This window comes from Phocoena sinus, chromosome 5 (assembly GCF_008692025.1).
Source record: "Phocoena sinus isolate mPhoSin1 chromosome 5, mPhoSin1.pri, whole genome shotgun sequence".
Lineage (NCBI taxonomy): Eukaryota > Metazoa > Chordata > Mammalia > Artiodactyla > Phocoenidae > Phocoena > Phocoena sinus.
The window spans coordinates 1,776,691-1,801,725 of record NC_045767.1 but is presented as its reverse complement, the minus strand read 5'-3'; the positions used below and the strand labels follow the sequence as shown (position 1 = coordinate 1,801,725).

Genomic DNA, 25,035 nt, shown 5'->3' with positions numbered 1-25,035 from the left:
TACGTTTCTGAATCATTGGTGGTGTAGAGGAAAATAACTTCCGTACACTTATCCTACAGCCAGGCTCTTGCTAAACTGTCCTGTTTTCCGTCGTTTCCTAGGTAGACAATGAGATCATCTGTAAAATGAAATTCTACTTCCTCCTGGCCATGCCTCATGCCTTTAATGTCTTGTCTGTCTTACAGTGCTCGCCAGGAACCACGATTTAGGGCTGACCAGAAGAGGACATAAGAGGGCGGCAGGGCGGCTTTGTTTTTGCACATGCTTCCACATCTTTCCCATTTTGGAAAACGTTTCATGTAGCTTTCTTTTCTCTTCTTTCTCTCCCTCTTTTGGTAAATTCCTTTTTTAAGGTTAAAGATATTTTCTTCTATTGCTTACTATTTAAAAAAATAGTTATAAATGGGCGCTAAGATCTTGGCAGAGGTTTTTTCTGAACTCACTGGAATGATGACACGACTCTTCTCTACTGTGTTAATGGGCCAGGTAACACTGCGGATTTCCTACCATCAGAAACTCCTTGCATTCAGTCCTGCGTAAGCCGGTTTGGTAACATGCAGCTCTTTGAAAATACCGTACACTGTTGGATTTAGCACGTGAATATTTTCGTGATGATTTTTGCACCTAATATTCATGAGAGAAACAAATGTGTAATTTCCCATTTTTTTCTGGTATTGTTTTTGGCAGATTTTGGTATCAACATTTTACTTCTCTCATAAAACAAAGAGGGGAGCAAGCTCCCGTGCTGTCTCATTTCAGTTCTCCGGTAGAATCTACAAGACCGAATAATCTTTCTTTGAAAGTCTTGGACAATTCTCTGTGAAACTGTCAGAATGTAGTTTTCTCACTGGGAAGACTCAGAACTGCTGCTTTAATCTAATAGTTACTGGACCATTCACGCTATTTTTCTGTTGGGTTAATTTTGTGTCTTATTTAAGTTTTAAAGTTAATTGTTGTAAAGTTGCTTCCAGTCTCTGGAGTTACGTCCTCCTTTTCACTTACGTACTCACAAAATCAAAGAAACCTTTTATATTACAGAGAATTTCAAACACACCCAAAAGCAGAGCATGGTAAAATGAACAGAGCCACCATCCCACTTTGATAATTATCAACATTCTGTTTCTCCTTCCACCTAATTATGGTATTTTGGGTGTCCTTTTTCTACTTTTCTTGACTAGTCTCTCAAAGGTTTATTTATTTAATGTTTTCAAAGAATCAAATTTTGGCTTTGATGATCTTCTCTTTGTTTCCTATTTCATTATTGCTCTTATGTATTATCTCCTTTGTTTCACTTTCTTTGAGTTTATTCTATTGCTGTTTTCCTAATTTCTCAAATTAAATCCTAAACTCATTAATTTTCAGGTTTTTAATACTTAACTCCAGCATTTAAGGCTTCAGTGGAAGTGCTCCCAAGGGCAAACCTTTTCTTTTTTTTTTAAATTTTCTTGAAGTACAGTTGATTTATAATGTGGTGTTAATTTCTGCTGTACAGCAAAGTGACTCAGTTTTATATATATATATATATATATATATATATATATATATATGTATATCCCTTTCCATTGTGGTTTATCATAGGGTATTGAATCTAGTTAGTTCCCTGGGCTCTACAGTAGGACCTTAGTTGTTTATCCATTCTCTATATAATAGCTAACATCTGCTAACCCCAAACTCCCACTCCATCCCTCCCCCAACCCCCTCCCCCTTGGCAACTACAAGACTGCTCTCTATGTCTGTGAGTCTGTTCCTGTTTCATAGATAAGTTCATTTGTGTCATATTTTAGATTCCACATATAAGTGATATCATATGGTATTTGTCTTTCTCTGACTTACTTGACTTAGTATGATAATCTCCAGTTGCATCCATGTTGCTGCAAATGGCATTATTTCGTTCTGTTTTATGGCTGAGTAATATTCCATCGTGTATATGTACCGCATCTTCTTTATCCATTCATCTGTCGATGGACATTTAGGTTGTTTCCATGTTTTGGCTATTGTAAACAGTGCCATTACGAACATACGGGTACATGTATCTTTTTGAATTATAGTTTTTTCTGGCTATATGCCCAGTAGTGGGATTGCTGGGTCATATGGTTGCTCTATTTTTAGTTTTTTGAGGAACCTCCATACTGCTCTCCATAGTTGCTGTACCAATTTACATTCCCACCAACAGTGTAGGAGGGGTCCCTTTTCTCCACATCCATGAGCAAAACCTTTTCTGCATTCCACAGGTTTTCACATGCAATATTTTCCTTATCTTTTAGTTCTATATATTTTTAAATGTCCACTGTGGTTCCTTACTTGACCCATGAGTTATTTAAACTTACATACTTCCAGATTTCCAAATATTTAGGGACATAAAATGTATCTATTGTAAATATGCAACTTCAACATTTTGTGGTCAGAGAACACAAATTATACATCCTTCTTTGACATGTCTGAGCCTTGCTTTCTGTGGCCCAGCACATATCCCATTTCTGTGGATGGCCCCGTGTGTGTAAGAACTCAGCTCTCTGTGTCTCAGATGCGGGGTTTCACCTACATCCGTTAGACTAAGCTTGCCGGTCAAGTTCACAGGGGGGCCTGGGCTGCTCACGCCAATCAGGACGCAGAGAGATGGGAGACCTCCCACCAGGATGGTGGATTTGCTTGATTCTCTGTGAAGCTCAAATTGCTTTTTGTATCTTGAGGCTATTTCATTACGTACTTGTGTTTAAAATTCCTATTTCTCCCTGACAAATTGAACATTTTATCATTATGTAGCAAACTTCATCTATCCCTTGTGTTAAAATATACTTCGTCTGAGAATAACAACTGTAACAGTTTCCTTTTTCCTTTCTCTTTATTTCCACCTTTCTTTTCATTATAGTTTAGGTATGTTCTTGTAAACAGTATATATACGTGTGTGTGTGTGTGTGTGTGTGTGTGTGTGTGTATATATTTATTTATTTATTAAATTTATTTATTAAAAACACAACCTGACAAACTACTTTTAATTTTGTCTGCTTACTGCCTATCATGGTTACTGACACAACTGGACTTGTGTCTATCATCTTTTTAAATTTGTTTATTGTACTTTCTCTACATTTATTTTTTTTCTCTTTGTTTTGATGTTTTTTCCTTCTCCTGATTAGCAATTTATACACCCTATCTCTGTTCTTTTAATGCTTGCTCTTGAGACTGTGTCCTGCCCGTCCAGCTTAAGGTCTGAACGTTAACTGCCTGAACGACAGAAGGACTTCAGGATGCTGGGCTCTGACGACTCCACACCTAACTGATGTGCGACTGCTGTTCAGTACTGGGGTTCTTTCAAACATAGTGTCACTTAGATATTTACCTAGATTTATCAGGCTGTTTTTCATTCCTTCCCGTGTATGTTACCATGATCTTCTGAGATCAATTTCCTTTTTCTTTTCTTTCTTCTTTTTATTCTTTTTGGGCCACGCTGCGCAGCTTGCAGGATCTTAATCCCCTGACCAGGGATTGAACCCATGTCTCCTGCAGTGGAAGCATGGAGTCCTAACCACTGGACCACCAGGGAATTCCCGATTTCCTTTTTCTTAAAGTATACTTGTAGATGTTTCCTTTGAAAACAGGTCTCTTTGTAGCAAGCTCCTACACTTTTTCTTTATTATGGGAAAGAACCGTTTTGTGGGATACATAATTATAGACTGACAATCTTCTTTCAACACTGTAAAGATCACTCCATGGTCTCTGGTTTCACATGCTACGTCTAGAGGTGGATTTTTGTGTGTTTACCCTACTGGTATGTGCTGTGCTTTTGAATTTGTAGATTCAAATTTCCCATTAGTTCTGCAAAATCCTCAGGCATCTTATCTCTTTAAATCCTGCTTTTCTGTGGTCTCCATTCTCTCTCAGAGGGGCTTCCGTTAGGTGTATGTCAGACTTAGCCACTCCTCCGTGTCTCTTAAGCCCTCTTTCACATTTTCTATTTTCCTTATAATCTTGGTGCATTCTGGGTACACTTTCCAGATGTATCTTCCAGTTCATTAATTCCCTCTTCAGCAGTGTCTAATCTGTTTATCAGGTATCTATCTACTGAGGTCTTGACTTTAATAATTCTATTTTTCATTTCTAGATTTTTATTGTTGGTCTTGGGTGTTTGATAATCTGTTTATAAGGTCATGCATGATTTTAAGGTGTGTGAATCCTGCAGGTCTACCTTGGGAAAATATTCCTCCAAAGCTTTGCCTACATCCAAGAAATGCCCCTGTTCTATCCCCTGCTCCCCAGAATCCAGCTTCAGAGCAAACTGTGTTAATAATTCAAGTAATTTAGGGACCTCCCTGGTGGTCCAGGGGTTAAGAATCCTCCTTCCAATGCAGGGGATGCGGGTTTGATCCCTGGTTGGGGAGCTAGATCCCACATGCCGCGGGGCAACTGAGCCCACGCGCTCTAGAGCCTATGCACCGCAACTAGAGAGACCACGTGTGACAGCTACTGAGCCTGTGGGCCAAAACTAGAGAGCCTGCGCACTGCAATGCTAGATCCTGCATGCCACAGTGAAGATCCTGAGTGCCACGACTAAGCCCTGACACAGCCAAATAAAAAAATAAATAAGTCAATAAATAAATATTAAAAAAAAAAAAATTGGGGACTTCCTTGGTCGTCCGGTGGTTAAGAATCCACCTTCTAATGCAGGAGATGCGGGTTCAATCCCTGGCTGGGGAACTAAGATCCTACATGCCGCGGGGCAACTAAGCCCCCATGCCACAACTACTGAGCCCCCACATACCACAACTAGAGAGAAGCCCGCGCTCCACAATGAAGAGCCCACTTGCCACAACAAAGATCCCGCAGGCCGCAACTAAGACCCAATGCAGCCAAATCAATCAATCAATCAATTTAAAAAAATAATTCAAGTAATTTAGCTACAGATTCTTTTGGACTTTGTACAAACACATTCACATCATCTGAGAATGACAATTTCACTTCTTCATTTGAATCCTTACCCCTTTTATTTCTTTAGAAATAGAAGTTGTGATAAGGGGCACCACTGTTATCACTTCTTTAATCTCAAGGAATGGCTTGTAGTGTTTCATCATGACGTATACAACATCTACTGATTTTATGGATGCCCTTCACCACGTTTAGGAGAGGCCCTTCTCATCCTAGTTAAGGGTTTTTACTATGAATGCTTAACTTTAGCAAATGCTGTACCATCTGCTAAGATTTAAACACACACACACACACATTATAAATATATTTAATTTTAAGAAGCATTTAGAATTTTACAATACTTCATTTATGAATTAATGACTTTTTGTACTGCAAACTGCTTTTGTGAGTGTGTGTGTATACGTGTGCGTGCTTTCTGAAACCAAGAGATTAAAGTACTTCCAAAGAGAGAACAAGGCACTTTAAAGAAAAATTTTCTTGTCATGACTCACATAGTAGATATTATTGAACATATTATGACAAATATTATTAAACATGTACTAATAAAGTCTGCATATCAGGAAAGCTGACTAAATTAACCGAAGTGTTACTTTTCTCCTCTAAAGCACGCCACATCACTGTGTCCCAATGCCAGCGCATATAAAGCTCAGCTGGGAGGCTTGTGAGAACACGGATGTCGGGTCCCAAGTTCCTAGGCGGTGCTGCTGGTCCAGGACCACTCTGAGATACGCTGCTAGAAACCAGTCTTTACACACACGGGAAGGGACAAGTGAATGAAGTGTGAGAGTGTGGGCGAGAAGGCTAGTACGTGTGTGCTCGGGCTGTGGGTGGGATGTGCACGGCAGGCCTTCACGTGCTAGAATGCTACAAAGCAGCCAGGCTGCTTGGCTAGCTGACACAACTTCTGTCCAAGACAAGCAGCCGTGCTATGTGGGAGGGTCATGCATGGTAACCACGAAACCATCCCTTTTTCGGACCACACTCCTAACAATTACCTTTTGAAATACTCCACTTCCCTCTCTGTCTCGTCCATGTCCACACTGTCTAGGTCGATATCTTTAGGCAGAAAGACATCATCTGTAAGATGAAAGAAAAGAGGCAAGTCAGCTGAACGGCAGGCCATCTTAGCGGGACAGAGCAAAGCATTTGGTTTTACTTAATTTCAACAAGTTCACAAACTAAAGATCTTTTCTAAAATGAGATCTTGCATGGGACTTCCCAGGCGCTCCAGTGGGTAAAACTCCGCGCTTCCAACGCAGGGGACGTGGTTCCATCCCTGCTCGGGGAACTAAGATCCCGCATGCCGCGGGGTGCGGCCAAAAACAAAAAAAAGAAGAAAGAGAGAACTTGTCTAATAAATTTTTTTTTTTAAATTAAAAAAATGAGATTTTGCAAATGGCCACAGGTGGGCAGACCTCTCTCATGCACTTGGGAACATCCAGGTCACGTGGAATTAGCGAACTCCTGTGCTGAGTGAAGGAACCACTGCTTCAGGTCCGAGAGAAGAGACATACCTGCTGCCGCCACCGGGAGAGCCCTTGAGAAGACAGAGGCTGTCTGCCCCAAGGCCCCGCTGGAGGGAGGGCAGGGGGGTAGGGGGAGCAGGGGCGCGGCTGTCAACAGACACCGCGGACGTGTCTGTACCCAGGACCCAGATGTCAGCCTCTGGAGGAAGACGGCTCTTGTAGGCATTCCGTTTATCCAAGCAACATCCAGAGACTTCACCGAAAAGCCTTTCCGGTTGTCCCTACCAAACGCAAGGCTCTATTTCATTGTGCGGTTGAGCAACCCTCTTTGAAAACAGGCTACAGCAGGGAGACGACTGATGAGGGAGCCTCGGCACCTCTGAGGGTTTTATTCCCTCTTCTGCTCTGCCCACCCTGTTTGGTACCTGCCAGGCGCCCAGAGGCTCCATCCGTGCACACATGGGCGCTGGGGGGCACTGGCGGTGTACGCACAGCACCCGGCTCCACTCACGGATGAGTGCAGACCACCGACAGTGCTCTGTTAAAGCCAGTCTCCATTCCCTGTCCCCACCTTAGCAAGGGACAATTTTTCGGAATCCTCGGTAAAGGACCCCCGTTCCTCCCACCACTAGGCATTTGCACAGCGGCGTGATGAAGGTGTGGTTTACCTGCATACCAGCAGCTAACACTGCTGAAGACTCCCAGCGCCATGCGGAGTGCCTTCACATCCACCAGCTCACGGCAACGCCGGCCACCGAGGAGACCCCGCACGCCCCCCTGCACGACCACAGCCCCTCCCGCACAGACAGCTCGGGGCCTGGGTCTTCCTCGACTCCGCCCCCTGCCGCTGTATCCCTGTGGTTTCAGCCACACCTGGATACCAACACCAACAAACCAACCCCGCCCCAGACCTCCTTCATCCTCCTTCATGAGCGGCTCGTCCATAAAGCCACCTCCTCTGTACGGCCACCCTTCAGGCAGCTGACCCCCAAGGCGGGCAAAGCCGCTGTGATCTGCTGTGGCCGCTCCCTTTCTGACAGTGATCTAGAAATGATCCTCCCCCCACCCCCTTCCTCACACTCACGTCCCACCCGTCGCCCCGTCACCACGTTGGGCACGTTCCTCGTCAACAGTTGCAGACGCCTGTCTCCATCCCACTGATGCTGCTTCTGGGATGCCCCCCCAGCTCCCGCCCAGGCTCCCTGGCCCAGGCCACCAGCCCGCACGAGTCACCCTCACAACACGCTCCTTCCCAGCCACTGAGACCGTTCGTTCATCAGGCCTCCGCTGCACACCTACCACAGGCATCTCCTGGAGGCCCACTGGCTGACCCTGATCAAGGAAACAGTGATGCACGAGGAGAGGTGAGGTGGGCCAGGAGTGTTTACAGATGTAAAGAAGGTAAAGTCTTAGAAAGGCCAAACTCAAGTTATTCCATAAAAAAGTTCTAGAAGAGGCGTTGGTTCAACCACAGAAGCAAACACAGAGCAGACACATCTGCTGGGAGTGCTCTCATTATAAAGTGATTTCTAATACTCTTCTAATTAGAACTGATAACCGGTATTAAAAATCTTGGCACAAGAAAAAAATGGGACAGAACTATAGCCAGATTCAGTATCAGACAGACATTTTTCACAACAAAACTGTTATTAACCAGCGTGGAAAGAAAGAGCGACCTAAGGAATTTCATACCTGCCAGGCTGTCTGTTCACTGTTCAGACCACAGGAAACAGTTTGCTTCGCCAGAGCTTGGAGGACTCTGTGCCCCTGACCCTTACTTGAGGACACGCGCCTGGGAACACTGCTACACGAGGACCAACACGGGCACCTAATGTATTCACGCGCACACCTACAAATACTATGCGCTCTGACAAAGCAGAAACAAACGCAGCTGAAAAATGGGAAGAGAAAGGACAGCACAAGTGGGCAGAGGAGAGAAAACAGGGTCCGCGCACGGCTGTCCCCCAGGCAGTAGGTGGTGCCACAGGCCCCCATCTGGAGCAGGGATGGGGCACTAGAGGTGTAAGTGCAGGGGCAGCACCGGTACAGAGTCACAAACGTTCCTAAACACCAAGGATATACAGAAAGAAAGGCAAACATCTCACACAGAGAGAGAACCAGCGAATATAAAATATAAAATAGAGGACTTCCCTGGTGGCACAGTGGCTAAGATTCCACGCTCCCAATGCAGGGGGCCCGGGTTTGATCCCTGGTCAGGGAACTAGATCCTGCATGCATGCCGCAACTAAGAGTGCTCATGCCACAACTAAGGAGCCCACAGGCCACAACTAAGACCCAGCACGGCCAAAAAATACACACTTACTTACACACACACACACAATATATGTATGTATTAAAAAATCGATCTAATAATTACAAAATAATGTCAGGGCTGTCCTATCAATACATGGAAACAGGCTCACCTCACCTGTAGATAAGACTGTCAATGTGGCTCACACAGCAGGACTGAGGTGTCTCGGCTGTATGCAAGGGAACGACCTTTAAAACCAAGTGACTCAGATAGACCAGAAATGAAGGGATGAGGACAAAGGTGCCCCACCAGGCAAACAGAAACAGAGAGAAGGGGTAGCAATCACCATCTCAGACAAAGGAGAATTCGAGCCAAAAGTGTGAAACACAACAGAAAGGACATTTCTAAACAATAAAAACCAAATTCAATATAAGAAATTAGTTAGGAATATGTACCAAGTAACAAAGAAACCACCTTTATAAAGCAAAACTACAGGAAATGCAAGAAAACACAGAAACTCAATGATAACAGAATATATGTCAAGAGGACAAAAAACAAGTAAGGATACAGAAGACCTAAACCTAAACCTGAATCAAAGATATATCATGGATATAAATATATATTTAGTTTAATACCATGATAGCAGAGAAAATACACTTGTATCTCAAGTGAACACAGAGCAGTCACAAAAACTAGTCACAAAGAAAATACCAGTAAGTTTCATGAAGCAGAAATATTACAAACAATACTCTCGGATCACAGCGTACAAAACGTAGAAATTATTAACATAAACGAGGCTCTCCCACCTGGAAACCTAATAGCCACCTATTAAACTACTGGGTGAAAGGGGAAAAGAAAACCACATGGAAATTGCTGAATTTCTAAAAAAGAAACCAAACGGAGACATTATCATACACTGTGGGATATACTTAAAGGAATGATCAGAGAAAATTCAAGGTGCTAAATACTTTGATCAGTAAAAATGAAGGAATGAAAAGAAATGAACTCAATTCCCAAATCAAAAAGTTAGAAAGAACAATGAAGTAAAAGGAAGCACAGGAAAAAAAGATAAAAGTAGAGATTAATGAGGCAGAGAAACAAACAACAGTATACACCCAACTGATAAATCAAGAGCCTGGCTTTTGAAAATATTATATAGATAAACCATTAACTTTAACTGAGTCAAACAGAATAGGGAGAAAGAAAGCACAAACATACAAAATAAGAAATGACAAGAGGAAAATAACCACTGAAAGAAATTTTTTTAAAAGTATGTACTCGGGCTTCCCTGGTGGCGCAATGGTTAAGAATCTGCCTGCCAATGCAGGGGACACGGGTTCGAGCCCTGGTCTGGGAAGATCCCACATGCTGTGGAGCAACCAAGTCCGTGAGCCACAACTACTGAACCTGTGTGTCTGGAGCCTGTGCTCCGCAACGGGAGAGGCCGCGACAGTGAGAGGCCCATGCACCGCGATGAAGAGTGGCCCCCGCTCGCTGCAACTGGAGAAAGCCCTCGCACAGAAACGAAGACCCAACACAGCCATAAATAAATAAATTAAAAAAAAAAAAAGTATGTATTTTGCAGACATCTATGTGGAACAAGCTGGAAAACTGGCTGAAAAGATCATTTACTACGGAAATACAGTTTAGCAAAATTAACCTCAGTGAAGAAAGAAATACTTAAATAGACCAATTACCATAGAGGACAGAGAGAATACCATCAGGCAACTTCCCCACAAAAAGCACCGGCCTGGGGGGCTGCACAGGAGATTCCTGTCAAATCATTAAAGCCTAAGTAGTCCCAATGGAAGGTGAATTGCTCTAGAATACTGAAAATGAAAAACAAACAAAAAAAGCTTCCTAATTCTTTACGAAGTATAACAGGTCTAAGAAGAAAAATTACATTTAATCTCCGTAGATACTAGAAAACCTCTGACAAAATTCAACACTCATTCCTGATAAAATACTCAAGAAAAATAGGAATTGTTGGATATTTTCTTAACATGATAAAATATATAAACCTTACCCTAAAGTCAGAATCTTAATGTAGAAACACCAGACGTTTCCATTAAGTTCAAGAATGATGCAATTAAACAAGAGAAAACAAGAAGCATAAGAATTGGAAAAGGAGAAGTAAAGCTTTCTCTATTTGCAAATAGATGATAGAGTAGCTGGAAAACCCCAGAGAATCAACAGTAAGACTCAAACAATGAAATAATCTGCTAAGGTAGGAGATATAAAGTTAACATACGGAAAGCAACAGCTGTCATACACACAAATGACCAGTTAGAGGCGCACCATCCAGTAGAAACACAACACGAGCCACACACATAACTTAAGATTTCGTAGCAGCCACGCTGAAAACATTGAAAAGAAACAACTGCAATTAATTTTAGTAATATACACTTTACTTAATTCAATATGTCCAAAAGATTATCATTTCAGTATGTAATCGATGTAAAAAATTATACTGGGACTTCCCTGGTGGCACAATGGTTAAGAATCCACCTGCCACGGAAGACCTAAACAGACATTTCTCCAAAGTAGACATACAGATTGCCAACAAACACATGAAGAGATGGTCAACGTCACTAATCATTAGAGAAATGCAAATCAAAACCACAATGAGGTACCACCTCACACCGGTCAGAATGGCCATCATCAAAAAATCTACAAACAGTAAATGCTGGAGAGGGTGTGGAGAAAAGGGAACCCTCTTGCACTGTTGGTGAGAATGTAAACTGATATAGTCACTACAGAGAACAGTATGGAGACTCCTTAAAAAAAAGAAAAATAGAACTACTATACAACCCAGCAGTCCAGTCCCACTACTGGGCATAAACCCAGCGAAAACCATAATTCAAAAAGACACATGTACCACAATGTTCACTGCAGCACTATTTACAATAGCCAGGACATGGAAGCAACCTAAATGCCCATCGACAGACGAATGGATAAAGAAGATGTGGCACATATATACAATGGAATATTAGCCATAAAAAGGAACAAAACTGAATTATTTATAATGAGGTGGATGGACCTAGAGTCTGTCATACAGGGTGAAGTAAGTCAGAAAGAGAAAAACAAATACCGTATGCTAAAAAAAAAAGGTACTGATGAACCTAGCGGGCAGGGCAACAATAAAGACACAGACGTAGAGAATGGACTTGAGGACACGGGGGGCGGGGGGGCGGGGGGAAGCTGCGATGAAATGAGACAGTAGCCCTGACATATATAAACTACCAAATGTAAAACAGACAGCCAGTGGGAAGCTGCTGCATAGCACAGGGAGATCAGCTCGGTGCTTTGTGACCACCTAGAGGGGTGGGATAGGGAGGGTGGGAGGGAGGGAGATGCAAGAGGGAGGAGATATATGGATACGTATAGCTGATTCACTTTGTTGTACAGCAGAAACTAACACAGCATTGCAAAGCAATTATACGCCAATAAAGACATTAAAAAAAAAAAAAAGGAATCCAATGCAGGGGACACGGGTTCAATCCCTGGTCCAGGAAGATCCCACATGCCATGGAGCAACTAAGCCTGTGTGCCACAACTACTGAGCCCGTGCGCTGTAACTATTGAAGCCCGCACACCTAGAGCCCGTGCTCCGCAACAAGAGAAGCCAACGCAATGAGAAGCCCGCGCACTGCAACGAAGAGTAGCCCCCGCTCGCCTGAACTAGAGAAAGCCCGCGTGCAGCAACGAAGAACCAGTGCAGCCACGCCCCCCCAATATATATACATATATATATACTGAGTTATTTTACATTCCTTTTTTTTTCATACTAGGTTTTCAAAATCTGGTTATGTTTTTACACTCACAACCTGCACAGTTTGGACCTTCCACACCTCGGTGCTCAGGGGCGACATGTGACTGGCTACTGCACTGGATGGAGTTGGAAGGTATGATTGTAGAAAACACCCCGTTAAAATTAAAAGCAAGGAAGGTTAAATACTTAGGAATAAGCTCAATAAGAAATGTGAAAAACCTATAAGAGAAAATTTAAAACATTCCTAAAAGACATAAAGTAGACTTGAACAAGTGGAAAAACTCCCCTTGTTCTTGGGAAGGACGAACAACATCACAGACACCAATTCTCCCTAAATTATCTTATAAATTTAATGCAATACCAATAAAGATACCAGCAAGGTTGTTCTCTTCTTTGTTTTAAGGGAGCTACGCACACTGACACCAAAGTTCTTATGGGAATACAAACATGAAAGAACAGCCAGGAAGACACTGAAAAAGGCTGTGAGGAGAGAAGAGCCCTGTAAGTCATTAACATGTACAGAACCCCTGAAGTAGCAACTCAATGCAATAATGGCGAGTGAACAAACACAGAGGGAAAGAAGAGAAATTCCAGAACAGACCTGAGGACACGTGGTGTAGCACATGGCGGCATCCTGAGTCGCTTTTTAATAACTGGTGTTGGGACAACTGGTTAACTATTTGTAAAAGATAAAGCTGGATCCATGCATCACACGATACAAAAGAATAAACTCCACATAAAGGTATCAGGGAGCTAAGTGAAACCACGCTAATACTAGAAGAAAACTTGGGCACATTCCTCTTTAACCTTCGTGTTAGTATAAACAATCACACCTAACAACTATTTAAAATCCAGAGTGAACTATGTAAAGTAAAAGAGAAAACTTGTGCTTGGCTAAAAAGCACTGGAAACAGAGTCAAAGACAACTTAACGACCTGGGGCAATATCCCCAATTCATAAGGAACTCTTAAAAAATGGAAGGAAAAGAGCAAAAACCCAATTAAAAAATGAGAAAAAGTTATGAATAGAAAATTCACAAAAGAGAGATATATAGAAACAGCCCTTAAAAATATGACCTCACCGTAATTAGAGAAAACTACATATGACACTTCAGGAGTAAGTGCGCCTCACAGACGGGCTCAAGTTACAAAGCCTGACAACACACTCTCTTGGTGAGGCTGTGGCCAAACAGGGGCTCGACAGGGTGGGAGTGCAATGCAGGGTTCAGAGGACCAGACCACATCAACAAGCCCTGTCTGCACTGACCTCTGTGACCCAGCACTCCCGCAGAAACACCCACGCAGAGCACCTGCGCTCCGCCCCGCTGTGTGTCATTACAAACCCCGAGAGCGGGGCAGTGTCCAGCGGAGCCCACTCAGCACCTGAAAGCACAAGGAAGAGCTGCGGACGCACACGGAGGGCCTTTGGAATACAGGATGTGGGGAAAAAGCCACGGGAAAAGGCGTCTCTAATATGCCAACCTTTTGTGTAAAGAACAGAAAAGCAAATAAGAAACTAAGTAGGAATGGGATAGGGAAAAAGAAATCAGGATTAAGGAGGGGAAACAAAACAAAATAGATACAATCAGAAACAAAGGAAGCCAGCTGCACTTCCTAGGAGTCCCCGTGGCTGTACTAAATGTGCCGCACTAGGTCCTGTGGGGGGAAGAGACCTACCAACCCTCAGGCTAGAGAAGGAACCCTGAACAGACACAGAGGGCAGGTGCACCGGCCGGTCTCCCACACGGTGGGAGCAGGCAATTCTGAAGCTACCCGTGTGTCCCCGCAGGACCGCAAGGCAGGAGACACACTGTGGACTGAGGGGAGGGGGCTGCAGGGAGCGCAGTGGCACCGGAGCCGGACTGCAGTTGTCAGGGTGAACGGTTGGTTTTTACTGCAGAGATTAGATACCGAAAGACACAGATGTGTGTGTGTGTGTGGGGGGGGGGGGCACGAGGAGTGCACACGTGCCTGCGTACACACACTCGCTCCCCCTCCTAAGCCCTGCCAACCACACACCAGCTCCGGGTCTCAGAGCCGGGACATCTAACTGTGCACAGAAGTGCTCAAAGCACAACGGGGTGCAGAGGCCACGCAGAGGGGGCTCCCACCGACTGAATCTGGGGGCATCGAAATAGTGTTAGCAAAGGATTATAACCTATAGCATAAAGAAAGCATCTACTAACCCGCCCTTGTATAAATTATGAAGTAAATGAAAAAAATACGTGGGGAAGGAGAGCTCTTCCTACAGAACGCTGAGTAAGAAAGGGAGAAGGAATGACATCAGAAAAGTCACCATTATGCAGGCAAAGAGCACAGTAATAATCCCCCTGGGCAACACTGTCGTCCACGGATGCTAAAAGTAGTGGATGAACGTCTGATACGGCGTAAGGGACTCGTCTCCCCATGAGACACTCCGGGTGAGCACAGGTCAGGTGTCAGCCTGGCAGAGGAGAGACAGGCCGACCGCACGCACCACGGCCCAGGAGGAGAGTGACCACCCCCAGGCAGTGTGCCCCCTGACGGCAGGGCACCCACCAACACAGACCCGTCACCCCCAAGGCGCTGCCGCCAACGCTGTGTCATCTGAACCTGGCTGTGAAGGAACAGCACCAAACTGAAACTACGCTAGATAGTCATTTACTCTAAAAACTGGATGGGTCATGCTCTCTAGAGATGTCAGGTTGTGAGAAAGTGAGGAACTGACCCATTAAAGGAAATTAAAGAGCTATGACGCGTGACCCTGGGTTGGATCCTGTGTCAGGAGAAAACTTTGTTCCTAGGACGTTAAAGGGATGAACAGAGAAACACGAATAAGCCTACAGCTAGGTAACAGTCTTGTGGCAGTATTGATTTCTTGATTTTAACAACCACACTGCGCTCCCTGCAGCCCCCTCCCCGCGGTCCACAGTGTGTCTCCTGCCTTGCGGTCCTGGGGGGACACACGGGTGGCTTCAGAACTGCCTGCTCCCACCGCCGTGGGAGACCGGCCGGCGCACCTGCCCTCTGTGTCTGTTCAGGGTTCCTTCTCTAGCCTGAGGGTTGGTAGGTCTCTTCCCCACAGAGGACCTAGTGCGGCACGTTTAGTACAGCCACGGGGACTCCTAGGAAGTGCAGCCGGCTTCCTTTGTTTCCGACTGTAACCATTTTGGTTTGTTTAGTTGTTAAAACCAACAACGACATCGTGCCCCCTCCCATCTGTATCTTGCTGTATCTAATCTCTTGTTTTGCGGAAATGCACACAGCAGTATTTCAGGGTAAAAGGGCACTCTCATTTGGTTCAGAAAAGTAACCAAGAGGGAGAGATAGGACACAGCAAGTGTGGTGACACGCTGAGCTGACGGGAGTATGTGGGAATCCTTCGTGCTCTTTCCTGTAGTTTGCGGGAAGTCTAAAATTATTTCAAGGTAACCAAATATAACAACAATGCCTACGCGTCCCTCATGGCTGGTGCAGAGGTCACACAAAGCACGAAGCCACGACACGGACGGCAGCACCCACCTCCAGGAGGGTGGACCCTGAGAGGCACCTGACCCAGCGCCCTCCTCGTCCCACGATGCCCCAGCTACACACGCGCCCCCTTCTGCTCTGTTTATTTACCGATTGAACCGCTGCCTCTGTCTCCCTTCTTCTTCTTGCTTTTCTTGCTCTTGCCCTTGGGCTGCGGAGAGTCTGCTGGCACCGGCTTGCTGCTCTGCGGGTGCTCGCTGGGCGCGGCGGGCTCCGCGGGGCCCGGGCTCGGCTTCTCCTCCCGGACGTGGTTCAGCTGCTTTCTGTTGTTGTTGTTGCTGTTGACTTTCCTCTCCTCCCTTCTGTGCTCCGCCAGGGGCGTGAGGTCAAGCACTCTGGCCTTTGACTCAGCCTGGGGCCGGGGCCGGGGCTGGGGCTGGGCCTCTGAGGCTCTGGGGGGCTCCAGGGGCTTCCTCGCCGGCTCGCCGCCCGCTTTACTGCTGTGCTTCAGCTTCTGTTTGCTGTTTCCCTCCTTGTGCTGATGCATCATGTCCAGGAGGAAGGACAGCGGCTGCTGCTGCTTCCCGTTGACCCCCTTCGGCAGAAGGAGCTTGGAGTCTCTGGCGGCCACGGGGTCGGGGGTGTCCGCGTCGGCCCCCGGCCCCGGCCCCGTGTCTCTATGGTCCACGTGTCTGGAGGGGGAGCGAGAGGAGGTTTCCGGGTCTTCGCTCGGCTCCAGCGAGCCGTTGTGCATGCTCTCAGAGCCGGGCACAGCCTCCGCGGCCGCCTGCAGACTCCGAGCGAGCATGTCCAGCTCGGGACAGGCCTTCCTTGGCCTCTCCTTCTTCTTCTTCTTCACGGCCCTCAGCTTCTGAAGCTCCTGCAGCCTCTGGAGCTCCTCCTGCAGCCGCTGCTGCTCCTCCTCCCGCCGCCGCTCCTCAGCTCGCAGGTGCAGGTGCTCCCGGGCCCGGGCCTCCGCTTCCAGGCGTGCTTTCTCCTCCAGCTGCCGACGTGAAAGGAAAAGGCAACTTAGGACAACAGTAAGTGCTCTAAAAAAAGTAAGACACGCACACAAAAGTGAGATAAAACTGAATCGCGCGATGAGAATAGAAACACTGAAAGGGGCTGTGACAGGTCAAAAGCTTAAAACACACCTCCATCAAAGCAGGAGGTGGCAGTCAACAGAACATCCCTTGTAGCCTCCGACCTAGCCCCGGGGCACAGAGGACGAGGTCAGAGCAGCTGCCGCGCTCCTGGCCTGCGTGGGCTCTCCCGTCTGTGCGCGGCGGCAGGCGGGGGATGAACTGGACGAGAACAAGACTGATCGCGAGGCAGCAGTTACACAGCCGCACAGGTGCCCCAGAACCTTTCCAGGTGGGGAATGCTGCTGATGCGTTCGTGTGCGTCAAAGCGACATTCAAGAAAATGTGTACTGAAAAGCTCGAAATTTCTTTTTCCCACCCTAGCAGGTAAAATTCCCAATATATTTTCACTAATGTGACAGAGCAAATGACTTCCTAAAATATTCAACATGACGTGGCAAATAGACAAAGGTTATTTCTGCTGTCCAACTGGCAGGAAATTAATTTTCAACTCAAGCAAAAATTGTATTTTTTTAGTGACACACATTGCAGGAGCACAAACAGAAAAGATTCCTTCTGATTAGAAAACCAACGAGGGACTTCCCTGGTGGTCCAGTGGTTAAGACTCCGCACTCCCAATGCAGGGGGCCAGAGTTCGATCCCTGGTCAGGGAACTAGATCCTGCGTGCCGCAACTAAGACCCGGGGCAGCCAAATAAATAAATATTAAAACAAACAAACAAACAAACAAAAACCCAGTGAGAATAAGGAGAACAGCTCCTCCATCACTGGGCTCCAGTAAGGCTCATGATCGTGAGAATCTCTGAAAAAAACATTTTCCGTGGGAAAATGTAAAGGTCCTTCCGAATTTAAATTTTTTTCATGATGTTTCAGAAGGCAATATTTTTTAAGAGACAACTTGTTTGTTTTGCTAAATAACTTAAACATAAAATTAGGTTAAAAATTCAATGACAGGTTTCAGAAAAATGTAACTTGACAATTCAAGTAAAGATTATTTAAAATTCTTGCTCCATCTGTTAAAGGAAAGCTTTGCTGGAGGTAGCACCTGACAGACAAACTCCCACCGCGTCTCCCGCAGTGGCCCCTGCAGGCACTCCAGGGCCTCCAGCCTGCAGGCCCGACCTGCCACAGGACAGACTCTACAGTGAATCCAACCCCGGTGTGTGCTGCCTTCATTTCAACAACTGGCCGGCCAACAAGAGACAAGGCAGCTCTGTGGGTCCCTCTGCAAACCAGGTGCTCGGCAGAGAGCACGAAGGGTGTGAGCGGGTGCTGAGGATGACCTGGGATGCACCTGCAGCATGGTCTGCATCCAGGCCGCCTGCAAGGACAGAGGATAGGAGTCCGGGTGGGGGCAGCCCTGAAAGCACCTGAGCCACTCCGGAGGCTTCCGATGAAGCCCAGTGGCGACAGTCTCCAGGGCCTCGGACCACCTGGAACCCCGGACGCTGAAACATCCCTGGGTGGAGAACACACCTTCTCCCCACACCAGGTCTGGGGCAGAAGCAGGCCGCTCCCTCCAAGGCCCCTAATTAGACCTGTGGCCAATCCAGACCTATCTCAGGACCGGGGGTGGGTACAACAGCGGCAGTGAATCCACTCAGTTCAATCACAGCTACCTTAAGAGTCACGGCAACTAAGGTGGAAGCAACACCACACGACAAGTGGCCCGACCCTGGGTCCACTGTGGGCATGTCTCCTCCTTCACAGGGGCCTGACGCCCTCCCAAAGCAACCCATCCTACAGTCAGAGCCCTGTGGTCCTGACGAGTCCCCTCTGGGCACAGCCCACACCTGCCTGCTGAGGCGGGCTCGTGGAGCCTGACACCTTCAGGGAGCTGAAACCGGGAAGAACCTCCAAAAGAACTGGCGTGGGGGGGGGAGGAAGCCCTAGAGGAGATGCTGTTCCCATCACTTTCAACGTCGCAGGAAGTAACGGATACCATTTCTCGCCTAGCGGCACAGCCTGCGCATCACGCTCACGCGTTGAGACCACGCTCGGGTCCGGCCGCAGCTCACCACTGGGCCAGCCTGGCCAGTCTCGGCAGCTACTTGCTGTCGCGGCTGCCCCTGCCCTAACGGTGTGGTGGCCTCCTTACTCTTGACGTCACTGCCACGTGCAGACCCTCCTTTGAGCGGTACCCCCGATCCCCCTCCGCCAGTGGGGCCGCTCGGGGCCCTGTACCAGCCTCGGGTCAAAGGCACTTCTTCAGCCCCAGTCTCCAGAAGCCCACAGTGCCCCGGACTCGACAGCCAGGGCTGCTTCCTCTGCTTTCCTGGGAAAGAAGTTCCGTTGACAGACAAGAGGCGGAGGGGCTGCTGCTGCCCCGACGCTGGCCAGCACAAGAACCGGAGGCCTGTTTTAGAGCCATTAACAAACCCCTGGCACAGGAGGGGGCTCCACGGCCTGAAAATACAACCTGCGTCTTGAAGCAGCGTCCAGCGCAGGCTGGCAGGCGGTCAGGGGCTCTTAAAGCAACACTGGGGGGCTGTGGCCCAGCCCCGAGCTCAGAGGCCCCCCGGAGGCCGCCTGGCGCAGACCCTGTTTACCTTTCTCTGCTTATGCCGTGCACGCTTGGCGGCCCGGGTGCTGCTCACGGGTTTGGTCTCCGAGCTGTTTATAAACTGGAGCAAGTCTTCCACCCTTCGATGGTCAACCACACTCTCCCTTTCTGAGAGCTGATCCGTTTTCTTAGGTTGCTCTTCTTTCCTCTTGGTCAGCCGTAAACGAAGCTTTTCCCTCATTTCTGCATAATTTCTACTTGTTGGCGCAGCGGGAGGCTAAGACAAACGGAAACGTGACGAAATGCAAGTTTTACTGATTTTGAATATACCAAATTTCAGACCATAGCATTAAAAGTGAAATTTTTATTGCTCAAGTGACACATGTTCATCAGGAAAAGTAACTAAATAGAAGAAACAAATGGCGAGAAAAAGAAAAACCTTTCATCACTAATTACCCAAAGGTATTTTGGCACTGACCTGTCAAGCTTTACATATTCACAAAAACATCTGGCAGAGGATGTACAACTATGTACACAAATGGTTATTTTTAAACTAAAAAAGAAACTATTATACATGCTGTAACTGATCTACTTTTATGTAATACGGTGTGACTATCTTCTCACATCAATAGATGTGTTTATAGCATTTTTCCATCCCCTCGCAGGTTTCCTCTTCAGAGCCGAAACGCCTTCTCACTGACTACTAAAAACACCTGCATGAGCTGAGGAAACGAGGAGAGACTAAAGCAGAAAAAGAACAGCTCCCGGCCCTGCTCTTCCCGCCGCCCAGCCCCAGACACCACGGCTGACACCTGCTTGTACGGATGAAATGACTGTCCTGGCACACCACACAGTGTGGATGTGCCCCAACGAACTGTGCGGTCGAGCAAGAGGAATCCGCCTGTACAGGCTGTCCACTGTGTGGACTCAACAGTTCCCACGCCTGGGTAGTTAGTAGGTCCTATCCAATCAAATGCAAAAATGCAGAGATGAAATACTCAAAACTACGTGTCATTATTTCTTTACAACAACTACAACCTAGAAGTGGAACCACTGTTTTAGACAGTATCTTGATTTTAATTTTGCTCGCAAATAACGCTTTACACACAGCGTAACCATACCCTGAATTCAACCTGGTACACTATTCTTGCAAAGGAGTTTGCACATTTTACAATTCTAATTTAAACACGCAATTTACAAACACCCATGGCGAAACACTACTTTTACGCACTTAAGTGCGCTCTCCGGCACCTGCCCCCCCTCCCCACCCGGGAGGCCCTCGGCAGAGGAGAGGCCAAGGCACTTACCCCGCCATGCCCGAAGAACTCACAGTAGCAGCAGTCACAGTACTTGCCCTCCTTCTGGTTGGTGGAGGTGGAGGTGCTGGAGCTGTGCTCGGAGCAGCTGTCCTCATCCGCAGTCTCGTCTCCGTCGTCCTGCTGCGGGTCGTAGACGCCGTTCTCGCAGCGATGCCCTTCACAGTCGGGGTCGCTGCAAAACCGCGCAGGGCCCATCAGCAAGCAGCCTGGCCCTCAAGGGGTGCGAGCATGGCGAGCGGTGGCCGAGGCGGTTCTTTCCAACCAGCCTGCCCTCGCCAACGAGGCGCGGGGCCTGCACAACCCAGGGGCCGCGCAGGCAGGACAGGCGCAGGCCGGCGGGCACACCCAGAGGGGCTTCTCAGGTGCACACACACGGCCTCTCCACTGTCCCTCCCACCACCATTTCACCCTGGGGGATGTCAGGGCGGGGGAGTGGCGGCAAGTTCAAAGGTAACGAACACTGACTTTTTTTTTGTTTGTTTGTTTGTTTGTTTGTTTTGTGGTACGCGGGCCTCTCAGTGCTGTGGCCTCTCCCGTTGCAGAGCACAGGCCCCGGACGCGCAGGCTCAGCGGCCATGGCTCACGGGCCCAGCTGCTCCGAGGCATGTGGGATCTTCCCGGACCGGGGCACGAACCCGCGTCCCCTGCATCGGCAGGCGGACTCTCAGCCACCGCGCCACCAGGGAAGTCCCGAACACTGACTTTTTAAAGAAAGCTGTCGAGTGTCCGTTGCATTGTCCTTTGCTCAGTGTGTAACAAACACGACTTCAAAACACCCACGGGCCCCCTGCTGCTGCCGGTGGTCTGCGCACAGACCCACAGTGGCCCTGTGCTCTGCGGAACCGCCGAGACCAGAGCCCGCCCCTCCCCGCTGCCGTCCCCCGCTGGTGAGCTGCGAGGCCCCGGGCGCCGGAGTGTCTCCGGCGGTCCTGCAGGGTTAGGTCGCACAGCACCCATTCTGAAGCGCGCCGGCCTCCCCCGCCGGCCCGGGCTCACCTGCAGACGCTGGGAGGCGCGCTGATGGAGCCGTCTGTGGTGGGGGCCACGGGAGCAGGGCAGAAGCTCTTGCGTGAATCCGCAAACCCGGGAGAGGTGGCGGCCGTTTTGGGGAAGGACGGGGCTGCGAGACTGGCAAGGTGAGGCGCGGAGGCTGGAGAGAGGGCGGCGGGAGGGAGGGCAGGAAGCGGCACCAGACCTGTGGGGCTGTTCCTCGGGGCCGCCGGCACCCCGTGCCTGTGATCCTCCTTGTTGATGCCGTGAAAGACGTCACCTGCGTTCAGAGATGCCAGAGTCACTGCCAGTGGCCAAGGTCAGGCAGACGTTCAGGCTTCTCTAAGTTAAAACTTTTTTTTTTTTAAACCAACTTTTGGTCTGAAAATGTTCAAATCTATAGAAAACTTGAAGGACTAGTACAAAGAATACCCATACACCCTTCACCTAGACTCAAGACTATTTACTATTTTGTTATATTTACTTTCTGTCTGTCTCTCTCTCTCTCTCTCTCTCACACACACACACACACACACACACACACACATTATTGGTGGCTTAACATGTGGAAACAAGCTGCACTCACTCCTAAACATTCCAGCCTGGACTCCTGAGAACATGCACGCTTTGCCGTAAAACCTTGACACCAGCGCCAACTACAGACAGTTAACCTCGCGGTGACATTCTCATCTCACGTACAACCCCATCCAGACTTCGGGCCTCTCCCACAGTCCTTTGCGGCTTTTCCCCGAACCCAGCATCTTTTAAACTTTCTTTTTTTCCTTCCACAATACTGACATTTTTTGAGTTGAGGCCAGCTGTCCACAATTCTGGATTTACAGTCTCATGTCCGATTTAGCTGAAAATATTCTATGCATGAATCCTGCAAAGGTTACGTTGGATCTTCCCATCTGACTGCACAGGAAGCACCTAACGTGTTTGCTGCTGTCGGTGAGGCTACATCTGATCAGGTGGGCGGGGGCGGGGGGCAGTCGGCACCTTATCTTCCCTTTGCAATCTGCCAGTCACCTGTGGGTGCTGCTCCCAGACACCGGCACTACTGCATTCCCCAAACTGAGATCCAACGTCCTGACGCCCAAGAGGACGCTTACCGGGCCCCCTGTCACCGGCGGGCTGCAGAGCGGCCTTCTATCTGTACCGGTCTTGCACAGGTAGTCGGCAGCGAGCTTCCACCCAGACACCTTCCCACCCGACTCCCTCTTTTGAGCGTCCCGAAGGATTCTCGACTTTAGCTGCGCGCTACAATCCGTTCCTTTATTCTTTCTGATGCTCAGACGGTCCTGACTTTGGCTAGTGAGGTCTCTCTGACCCGGCTCCCGTGTCCCTTTGACATTTGCCACTGGTCTCTGACTGCCCCCCTTGCTTTCAAGCCCCCTCTTCGCTGTGCTCAGGGCAGTGTAACAGCGACACCACCTCCACACCAGTGACCTGCACGGCAGCGGGGGCTGCATCTCGGGCTGGTCAGCAGCCCCATCAGCTGACTCTCCATGAGGCTTCTACTTCCAGATGCCTAAAAATTCCTCCACGTGTTCAGGAAGCAAAGACCTCTCCCCACCACAGAACAAGAAGCGCAGAGAGCAAAGGCAGGACACAGTGTGGCAAAGCCCTGGAGGGTGTCAGTGTGACAGTAAAGTTCTCATCAGAGCCCTAGAGGACACGCTCTTTGTGCATGGGCGTTCTTAGGTGTTAATTACACTGACATCTCTGGCCAGGCCGAGTGAAAGGGAATTACAGAGCTGCTGAGGAAGAAGGAGCGAATACGCAGCGCCCACCCCGAGGGTTCCTGTGGGCTGGTGGGCCTTACCGAGGGAGGGCGGTCTCTTGGACGACACTCTGAACTGGCTGTTGCTCGACTGCACCGTGGTGGCCGTGCAGGACACGGAGGAGGTGGCTGACGACGTGGCCATCACAACTTTGTTTGCTTCCATAAAAGCATCTTGGAAATTGTACAAACATTTCTTTTTCGCAGCATTTTTTTTCTCTTTACTATCCGGAACTGCAGGCGTTTCATTGCTAGATGGAGGTGGAAGAGCTTCAGGTCTTGTTTCTGAGAGTGTTGGCCCTAATATGTCATTCCCTTCAGAGAAGAATGGGAAAATTAAGGCTTCTAAAAGAAAGAGCATTTAGCTAAAACCTAAAGGACATCTGCTGAATAAACTATTAACACTGGGGCTGCTACTGAAGTTAGGATCCCAATGGGATGACACTAGTCAACTAGTTTTCATCTCAGAAGAAAAATTTATTGAGCACCTACTATGTGCCAATTCCTGTGCTAGGTGCTTTCCAAAAGTTATTTAATGTCTTAAAGTACTTTCTGAGCTTAGTACTATCATTCCTATCCTGAAGATGAAGAAACTGAGGCTCAGAGAGGCTAAGCAACTTGCCCAAGGTCACACAGTTAGAAACCCTTTCTAAGCACAGACCAGATGTCAAGTCTAGCTTGCTGTTCTGAGCACATGCAGGGGCGGGGGTGTGGGACCACCAGGGGCTCTGACCACATGAAGACAGAGATGAGGCAGAGGTACCAACCCCTCTTCAGGCATGCCCTGCCCTGCCACTGAAGAAACAGCTGCACCTCAGCAGTTGAGGCCGCAAGGAGGAAGGTGCTTGTTAGAGGGGACAGGTCCCATGTAGGGTCAGTGCAGAAAGAGAGAAAAGGAATGTAAGTCATAGCATTCAAGCCACACCACCCTGCTGCACCGGGTCGAGGTCTGCTGGTCACCAGTGCTCAAGAACCAAAGGCCCAACACTGCACCCTGGAGCCAAGACGCTCAGCAGCCCTGGGGCGGGAAAGACCCGGTGTCCGAGGCCCGTCCGGCTCCTGTGCCGGCAACGGGCCGCCAAGCCCAGAGCCTTGCTCCGCTGCGGGCGGCAGACACGGGTGGCTGGAGCAGCCTGAAGGGGCCGAGGGGCCTCCTGCTAGAGGTGGAGGTGAGGGGAAGCAGCAGCCCGGGCCCCTACTGGGGAACTGCAGCAACAGAGAGGGCAATCCACTCAGCACAGATCATTTTAAACTTTAAGAAAGTTTTAATGAGTTCCTTACCAGAAATTGTATCTGGCAAGAAAGCGCCAGGATTCCAGTTCTTATCATTCATCACTTCTGATCCCCAAAGACTTATAAATTTAGAGCTATTCCACTCTGGAGTGTTCCCAAAACAGCTCGGATAAATATGGTCTTGAAGAGATGCACTGAATACCTGATGCTTATTTGTGTGATTCTGAACAGGTGCTGGCGGTAAAGC

General features: G+C 48.1%; 1 protein-coding gene across 3 annotated transcripts in view; it reads right to left on the bottom strand.

Annotated features, from left to right (window-relative positions):
• FAM193A (family with sequence similarity 193 member A) overlaps positions 1-25,035 on the bottom strand; it is a 174,844-nt gene that overhangs the window by 4,590 nt on the left and 145,219 nt on the right. For all 3 annotated transcript variants that reach the window (XM_032633252.1, XM_032633251.1, XM_032633253.1), the window contains exons 14-20: positions 24,837-25,035; positions 23,598-23,870; positions 21,779-22,052; positions 20,771-20,954; positions 19,510-19,740; positions 16,009-16,861; positions 5,916-5,997 (exon numbers count right to left, since the gene is read on the bottom strand). In XM_032633252.1, coding sequence (XP_032489143.1) covers positions 5,916-5,997; positions 16,009-16,861; positions 19,510-19,740; positions 20,771-20,954; positions 21,779-22,052; positions 23,598-23,870; positions 24,837-25,035 — 2,096 coding nt within the window. The remainder of the gene's footprint in view (positions 1-5,915; positions 5,998-16,008; positions 16,862-19,509; positions 19,741-20,770; positions 20,955-21,778; positions 22,053-23,597; positions 23,871-24,836) is intronic.